The sequence below is a fragment of the Varanus komodoensis genome, unplaced genomic scaffold (assembly GCF_004798865.1).
Source record: "Varanus komodoensis strain SLA01 unplaced genomic scaffold, ASM479886v1 scaffold36, whole genome shotgun sequence".
Taxonomy (NCBI): Eukaryota; Metazoa; Chordata; class Lepidosauria; order Squamata; family Varanidae; genus Varanus; species Varanus komodoensis.
This window is the reverse complement of record NW_025335873.1, coordinates 4958194-4967015: the sequence shown is the minus strand read 5'-3', so window position 1 is coordinate 4967015 and position 8822 is coordinate 4958194. Positions and strand designations below refer to the sequence as shown.

The following is an 8822-nucleotide window of genomic DNA, read 5'->3' as shown; positions in this document are numbered from 1 at the left end:
TATAAGCACATTCTCTTAAACATTTGGTATAAGATTTGCAATAAACTATCTTGGAAGAGGGGGTCGGGAGAAGAGAGATTTTTGATCCCCAAGGCACTTTGGATTCCAGGCACTTTAAAAACAAGCCTATGGCAAAGCGATTCTCCCCACAACCGTTTTCAAGAGAAATTACCAAGAGCATGGATCAGGCACATGTGCAGTGGAATGTTATCACAGCAACGGGATATGCATGGATCGGGGCACGTGGATCAGGGGCTGCTTCCCCACCCAAGTTTGCCTATGTCCATTTCAAAGGCGGTTCTGCTCAGGCATTAGGATGCCCCTGTGGGTAAATCGTGGAGAACTTTTCCAGGGCGTGGCCCCCCACTCGTCTCCCTCCCATGTGACTAGAGGGGGGACTCCCATCATCCTCTGCATTTCATCGCCTCCAAGCCCAAATCGGTTCAGGGAAACACGCGCATCCCTTAGGGCCCGTCCCCGGCAGGACAGCTGCAGCTAGGCCCAGCCTGACAGCTCCGAGAAGGAGTGTGCAAAGATTTAGTTTTTGCTGCTACTTTCCCTGAAGTCTCTGCTCCTCCACGCAGAGCTCACGTGGTGGCTTTCCAACCTGTGCAAAGTTGCCCACCTGGCACCTGTGAAATAAAGCGGGAGGGGGTGACCCAACCGGACAGGTCCGGCCACCTGGACAGGGACGGAAGCAGCCCCGAGGTGAGGTTCAGTGGCCAAAACGTTGGACCTGCCTTGCCTTCCTCTCAAGTGAAACCTTTCCAAAACTTGACGGAAAGCTATCGAAGACTTAAGGGAAACGCCTTGGAAGTTCAAGACGTCAGAGAGGAAAAGGCCAATGTATTCTCTGTATCCTTCAGGGTTAAAGGGGGATTAAAATGGAGCTTTGGAAATCCAGTGCTACTATGTCTCAACCTTAAACTTCTCTTCCAGATGCCAAACAACCCATTTCACAGAACAAGGAAGAAAGACTGAGGTCTGTATCCTGCACCCAGCCAGCACTGAAGGGCATTTCACGGTTTTCAAAGGAAGGGGTTGGCTTCCTTTATCGACACATTACACTCAGGTGGAAAAGACACAGAAATGTCCCCTCCTGTTCTTCGGGTCTCTACTCCACTTCCTCTAAACACATTTTGCTGGTAAAGGATGCCTAAAATTGCAATGAGATCCTAGCAGTAGGTACCAGCAAGTAGCCAAGTTTAAAGCTGTCAACTCCCTACCAAGCCTTGGAAAACACCTCCGTCCTCTTCCCCTCACACAGAAACCATCACCTACCACCACTTAGCACATGAACATAAAAGCACACTAGCTCACCCTGCCCTGCTGAACTTAAGAGTTACACCTTGACCATTTCCCACAACACCTGTGACCAGCGTCAAGCACCCGCTGCCACGCGACTCCGTCCACGGGGAGAGGACGAGACATGCACAAGCGTAAAACCCCGGGAATCTTTGCAGGGGCCTAAAAAGGCATGTCAGAGAGGCGCAGATCTGGCTGCTTGGTTTCGAGAAAACACACAACTGGGAAGTCCCCTCCTGCTCAAAACAGAAAAGACCTTTGGTAGCCCGGCTCAGAGCCGCAGGTGTTCACCCCCTCTGCTCCTGGGAGATGACGCTAGTCCTCCAAATACCTTCATCTGGCTGCTTTGGTCTATTCCTGGTATGTGGCTCGCTCGGCTAGCTCTACCCACTAGGCACTGCAGCCAGAGCTCTCCCTGGTCGCTCCAACGGTCTCCTCCTTCAGACAGAGCTGGGATTTAAGAGGGGGGTCCTCTTTGCCTGCGGCTGTTAACACTGGGAAGGAAAAGAGGAGAAGCCCCGACAGGGAAGACACTGGTGTCTGTCGCCAGTAGAGCAGAGCAAAAAGGCGAAGGAAAAAGGGGACAATTGAGGTCATGAAGCTGGACGGTGGAAAGGCGGAAAAGCACGGGGTGGAGAAACTGGGGGGCCTGCTGGCTCATTCCGGTCTGCCCCACCAGGTATTTTGTGCATTTAAGATAAAGTCTCTCTTTAGGTGGGGTGCGGAGAGGAGCAAACACTACCAAAACCCAAGGAGGTGGGGAAGGAAGGTTAAGAGCCGCGCAGGGAAGCAGCCAGGCTTCGGGCGACGGAGGCCGGGCAGGGTTGCCCTGCGAGAGGGGCCGTGGGGTCCCCGGCACCCTTCCCGGGGTCCCCCAGCCCTTCCCCCATGTCCCAAAGGCAGCCCCCTTCCGGAGGAATCCCATGCTAGAGCAGGGCACGGTGCTGCAGAGCCCGCCCCCCACCCGCCCGCCCGCGGTGTCTATGTGGCCCGGGGGATCCTCCCCCAGCGCGGCCTGGCCTAGAACTGGGTCTGGACCCCGTCGCAGTCGGCCGCAGCCCCGTGGCTGTCCTCCTGGGGCGGCTCCACGGGCAGTTTTGAGAGCGGGGCTGCCGCCGCCGGTGCCTCCTCTCCCGTCTCCTTATCGCTGGGCTCGAGGCGCTCGGGCTGGGCCTTCCCTTCGCAGGGAGAAGCCGGCGTGGCCTCCGCGGCCCCCCGTTCCTCCACCTGGCCCTCGGGGGAGTCCTCCGGGATGCCGGTGTCCGCCCCCCCAGGGGCGGCCTCCTCCTCCTCCTCCCTCTCCAGGGGCGCCGTGGTCGCTGGGCTCTCCTGCATCACGGCCCCGTTGCTCAGCTGCTCCTCCGCCTTCGCGACAACGCCGGCCGGGGCCTCCACGGGCAGCTCCGTCACCAGCAGGGTTCGGAGCTCCTTCACGCCGCCGGGGGAGCCCGGGCTGGCGGGGGGAGGGCTGCGGGCCCGGCCCTGCTGCTCCGGCTCCGGCGGCTCCGGGGACCCCTCCAGGGAAGCGGCGTCGTACGGCAGGGCCCCCTCGTCCACGTGGATCACGGACACCACCTGCTTGGCCCGGCGCTGCTTCTCATCGGACGGGTCCTGGTCCGGCTGGCCGCCGCCGAACTCCTCCCCCCAGTCGATGGGCGCCCCCTCGGCCAGCAGGTGCAGGTCGGGGTCACTGTTGTGTATCGCGATGCTGTCCCGGTAGAGGTTGTGCTTCCGCTGCACTGCGGCCTCTTTCACGGCTGGAAGGGGTTGCAAAGGAGTCGGGGACGGTCAGCGCAAGCGGCATGGGCCAGGCGGCCCCTCCCCACGCGGGCAAGCCCCTCCATCATTGGGCTAAGCCCCGGAACACACACCCAAGGCAGGAAGGTGACCTCTCGCCCTGACCCTGCTCACCCCACACTTGCTGACGGACCCCTGGGGGCCGGTCTCTGGGGGGTGCTATGGACATGGGCACACCGCCACCCCTCCCACCGAGTTTCCAATTGGCCTAGCGGGAGTTGCATCCGTGCAGCCGAGCATCCAAGTCTCCCGAGAACCCCTCCCCAGCCTGTTCTCCGCCGGCTCCTTTCCCACGGTCAGGAGTGGGGAGGGGGGCTCGGTGGTTCTCCCCAGAGTGCTTTGATCCAGAGCCGGCTCGGGCCGGCTCACCAGGAGAAGCTGAGCACCTGGGTCTTACTAGTCCCAAAAACTCCCAAATCAGAGTGAGGCCTCTGAGCCACGGCTGGGACAACCGTCAACTCCCCCTCCTCTGAGCCTGAGCTGCCATTCCCACCAGAGCCCTCGACCTCTCGTGCCGCCTGGGAATCTCATCTGAGCATGAGCACCACAGAAGGATACCCCTCCCCTTCCTGGCTAGCACACCAAATGGGCTGGGCCAGGATTTCCGGGCTCTCCCAAGCCAAAATCAAACTGTGAGGAACCCAGAGAAGAGCCGAGAAATAGATTTCTTTAGAAATAGGTTTTTCCACAGATGCAAATGCATGATTGTTTTCCATGCATGCATGGAAGCAATCAGCTTTCGTGAGTTCATCACAGTGACTTGGATTCCTCTGGCTGGCCAACAGCTGGTAAGCCAGATATTATAGCCTGGTATTATACTTATTATATCAAGCAAAGCGGGCTGTCCGAGGAAGGACGTGCCACCAGGACTGCGCCGTCGCATCCCGCAGAAGTGCTGAGAGTGGTTTTAAAGCACTGCAGGATCACAGGGCCAGAAGGGACCTCAGAGGGCATCCAGCCCAACCCCCTGGGTGCAAGAGCTGCATCCTTTTCAAAGGGTTCCAGAGATGCTGTTGCCAGATGGAAGCTCCCACAGCTTCCCAGTCATTCCCAGTCACTACAGGGAAAAGGACGGAAACTACTTGCTTGCGGCCTTTCCAGTATTTGAAGACCGAGATCCTGCCCTGCCTTCCCTTAAACTGGCTCTACTTCTATTTCTTTCAGCCATCAAAGGACTTGGCTTCCGGACCCCGCGACATTCCAGCTGCCCTCCTCTGGACATGTTTCGATTTCTCAGCAACTCCTTAAAAATGTGGCACCTAGAACTGGGCCCATGCTCATCTCATGCTCTCTGCAAAGCGCTAAAGCTGGGTTCTCAGGGACAAAGGGGGCCAGAAGGACTCTTACTCAGCAGAACTGTAATCTCACACCATTTTTTAAGGAGGAAAAGAGCTCTCCCCTTACCCATCATGATGTCTTTCATGACCGACTGCAGGACTACCTCTTCATACGTGTTCTCCACCAGGATGAAGCTGGCAAAATCCTCAAAAATCAGCTCCTGGAATCTGGCTAGGTCCTGCAAGAAGAAAGCCCACCACTGAGAGCCGCAGGGGGAGAAAGGACAGGTGCTCTGTCCCCGGATAACGGTGCCAAGAATGCAGCAGGGGGCGATGGAGCTATTTAGAAACCGCTTTCCCCAGTCGTGCAGTAGAAAAGAGCTGCTTTTGCTGGGGGAAAGAAACTGTTTGCCTTATGGGGGGAGCGTCATCCTCACCCTGTCCCTGGAAAAGGTGGTGGATTAAGGCCTATATGTGAGCTGGAAGCTTCTGAATAAATGGGAGAGAGGAACTTTATGAATTCCATGGCAAGAGGTGCTGACTTTCATTCCCAGCTTGGGGAGCAGACACATTGTTCAGTCAGCCACACTGGGGGCATCCCTCGCCCCATTCAAGGAACCAACACGGCCCCAGATAAGGGGAGGGTAAGCTTTCTTTCCTTGCTTATATTCTGCATCCCTGCATCATCATTCCGTTCAATAAACTGTGTATCATCTTTGATCCAGGTGGCCTCGTTTCTTCCTAAGCACCCTTGAACTTGAAGTGAATGCTCTGGCTGGAGCAGGCAGCTGCACTTAAAACAGCCGCCTCGAAGAGATTACTGCGAGGCCAATGGCCCCAGCTCAAAATTGTGCGAGTCCACTGGATTTCCCCCACTTTGGCAGTGTACTCTTGACCTCTGGGGGTATCTCTGGCTGGTTGCTGCTGAAGACAGGCAGGGCGTGGGCAGAGCTGGGTCAGAAGCAGCTAAACACTTCTTCATTCACAGTTTTACAATGATCGGCTGCCTCGATCCCTGCAGAGAAGCCAAAACTGCTCAAATAATCCTGCAACAATGCTGAAGAGCAAGAGTTGTTGCCCTTCACAACAACCCTGCAAGGTAGGTGACACTGAGAGGCTGCGGCTGGCCCAGAGTCACGCGGGCCAGAGATGGCTTGCCCGCATGTACCAGTGGCTGAAGAGCTGGGCGGGTGGAGGTCTTGCGCCCATCCTGCTGGGGGGATCCTGCGGGTGGCTGGTTTTTTCATCGTGTCTATGGAGCAGTGGGCTAGTTAGAGCTTGGGTCTGATCCAGCAGGGCTTTTCTCATGTCCTGATGGCCAAGGGGGAAGTAGGACCTGCATCTTCCAAGTCCCAGAGCGACGTACCCGCCACCAGCTCTGTGGAGCACCCCACAGAACCAAGGGTCCGAGAGAACACCAGGAAGACAAGTGTGCAGGAAGCAGTGGGATGGGGGCCCTTCCCCCACCCGCACACACCCCTCAAAGATGTCTCACCCCCTTGCAGGTGGGCGCCAGCTTCTTCAGCAGGAAGGGAACCGTGATCTGCAGAAGCGCCTCCCGGAAGAACTTCTTTCTCACTGTGCTGCTGTCATAGTCGTATTTCTGGCGGAAGAGGAGAAATAAAGGACACGGAGTCACATCAGAACCTGAGGGGCCCGGGGATGAAATGCAGAGAATTAATTTGCAACACAGCAGGCAAATTGGTTCTGTCTGCTCTGGCAAGCAGAGGCTCCTGGGTCACCTGTTGATCAACTTTTTTTTGGCCGGGGGACCAGCCGGGGACTCCCGCGTGCAAAACGGGTTTGCTGGCATGGAGCTCGGATTCTTCACAAAGATCACACAAGCCGGAGGATATTTAGCACCTAGGCTAAACATCAGGTCTGGACTGGATGGGCTACCGTCAAAGCAACCTGCCGCTCCCAAATTTCATCTTCAAAGGTTATTTATTATTTTAAGGGTTTTTTAAAAAAATAAAACATAACTGGCTGCCCAGTTGTGTTGGATGCCTCTGTCCCTGTATCTTGGCGCTTCGGCAAGCTGCCGTTTTTGAAATGAAGCAGAAAATACAGTTTTCGGAATATGAAGTGCTTGAATACTGAGGATAGTAATATTGGCTTATAGCAAGGTGAGACACGCAAGGAAAGAGAGCCGAGTCACAGGGTCCATTAAGCACTGAAAGCAAATCTTGCAAGGAAGCAAACAGGCATGGAAGCACAAGGATGCCAACCGTCTAGCGAATCCACAACTTTCCGTAGCTCCCTGTCCCTCCATAAGATCAGATCTGGAAGAGTTAAGACAGTATTCAGAGCTGAAGAGGGAGGAAGGGACTCTTCAAATATGGATTCCACATTTTGGAGGGATCCACCCTGAAAACAGGAGGTGCTGAATCTCTAAAGGTCTCCTGCACTGGAAAAGGTTGGACTAAATGACCTCTGAGGTTCCTTTTGACTCTTAAGATCTTTAACGATGCACTCTGGACTCAATGCTCTTTCTTCTGCACCCCAAAACTCTTAACGGGTCATGCAGGATAGTCAAGGAGGTACAGGCCGATGCTCTTGCTTTTTGGTGGGGATGGACGAAACTAAAGCAAGCTAAAAAAGAATTTTTGGTGTGAAACTAGGGAAGTTAACACAGAGCTGACCAGTAATGGCCCTCCAGACTCACCCTTTTCAGCTACCACCAGTTCCAGAAGACTAGAGAGGACAATAGTTTGGGGTCGCCTGAGTCTGCGGACGTCAGAATTGCTTCTGATCTCACTACACAGTGGTGTCGTGGTGAAGAGCATGGGACTGGGACTCAGGCGATCTGCGTTCTGGTCCCCGCTCAGCCATGGAGTCAGCTGGGTGACTCTGGGCCAGTCCCAGGGTTGTTGTTGCGAGGATAAAGACTGAGAAGAGGAGGCTGTAAGCTGCCTTGAGTTCCAGGAAAGGAAAATGGCAGGGCAGGAGTGTAAGGAGTAGAAATAAAGACACCCAGGAGTACTGGCAGGCATTTGGCACCCTTCATCCTGGCTTCCCCACCTTTGCACCCTGGGAATTGGGCGGAGGCAGACCTAGAATCTCCTGGTTTCACCTGGTCTCACAGTCTTCACTAAGATTTATCACACTCTCAGCCCTACAACCTTCTCGGGGAGCGTGGAGAAGAGAGAGAGACAAAGAAGGGGAGGAAAGGAAACAAGGCCTAAGGAGGTTGACCTTAGCTGCTTCTACCCAGGAGCAATTCTTCTGCTGACGGTTCGATTCCTTCAGATGCTTCACCACACCCAGTGCTCAGCAAGCAGCCCTCACCTTGAGCACCCGCTCCAGGATGCGTTGGATCGTCTTGCACAGCTCGTCTTTACTTAGCGACTTCCCGAGCTCCTGATGGAGGAGAGTCTCGAAAGTGTAGACTGTGTCATCCATTTGCTACAACATTGAAATGGGAAAAGAACGACAAGACCCAAGCACAAGAGAGTCAGTGAAGAGTCACAGGAGAACAGCCTGTTTCCCAAGCCAAAGGATGTTCAAGACACCTTTGATCTAGACGGGTTGTGGGCGAGCTGTGACCCTTCCAAATGTTGCAAAGTTGGGTTCCCTTCAGTCTTAGCCTGCAAAGCCGATGAGGAGGGAAGCAAGGGAGTTGGAAGTCAAACCCTCTGGAGGCCCGTAAGTGGCCCAGCTGTCCGAGGGCACCGGACACACAGCTGCCGCGAGCAGGGCTGCCACTTTAGCTGCTTAGATGAAGTCATCCTGCTGGGCCAACCAAGAAAAACGCTCTTCTTGACAGACTAAAACAAATACCCTGATTACTTGGCCTCCGCAGAAGTGTCGAAACACAAATGTCTCACCTAAGAAACAGAGAATAGGGCTCCTGCTTCAAAATGTGTTTTGCCCGAATGGTGAGGAACCCTTGCTCCTCCAGATGCTGGGCTCCACTCCCCATAATCCCCAGTCACTGACTGTGCAGCCTGCAGTGGATGAGCGCTGGAGATGAGCCAACAGCAGAAGGCCAAACTCAAGAGCCGAACTCTCCAAGGATGCCTTCCAAAGCACTCATTCACCTGGTGACCCTCATCCTATGCCCGCCTTCTCCAGTCTGGTGCATCCTCCTCCAGATGTTTTGGACTGCCATCAGCATTGCCTTCAATCATGCAAGTTGTTAGCCCAGCAGGCTGGGGGAAACTGAGATACGGGGAACTGTATCTCTCTACCCCTTTTCCCAGGCAGGTGAGAAAGCAGCGTGGGAAGGGAAATTCTGAGAAGAAATTGAGCCAGAGTGGTAGTGTGAAGCCACCTCTTCCTTATCCTTTCACTCTGACATGGGGGCTCCAGTTTTTGTGGGTTTAAACAAAAGTGCACAGAGGAATAAGAGGGAGAAAACTCTACATAGCACAGGGCTAAGAAGAATACATTCCGGAGAGCACTGATACACTCTCTCGGCCATTAGGGGGAGCTGTTGGCACG

The 8822-nt window shown here is 55.0% G+C and overlaps 1 protein-coding gene across 1 annotated transcript in view; it reads right to left on the bottom strand.

Annotated features, from left to right (window-relative positions):
* Positions 1–2274: 2274 nt before the first annotated feature.
* The window catches only part of NIBAN2 (niban apoptosis regulator 2), a 64238-nt gene continuing 57690 nt past the window's right edge, over positions 2275–8822 (bottom strand). The window contains exons 11-14 of the mRNA XM_044439769.1: positions 7668–7784; positions 5875–5982; positions 4507–4618; positions 2275–3062 (exon numbers count right to left, since the gene is read on the bottom strand). Coding sequence (XP_044295704.1) covers positions 2326–3062; positions 4507–4618; positions 5875–5982; positions 7668–7784 — 1074 coding nt within the window. The 3' untranslated portion in view covers positions 2275–2325. The remainder of the gene's footprint in view (positions 3063–4506; positions 4619–5874; positions 5983–7667; positions 7785–8822) is intronic.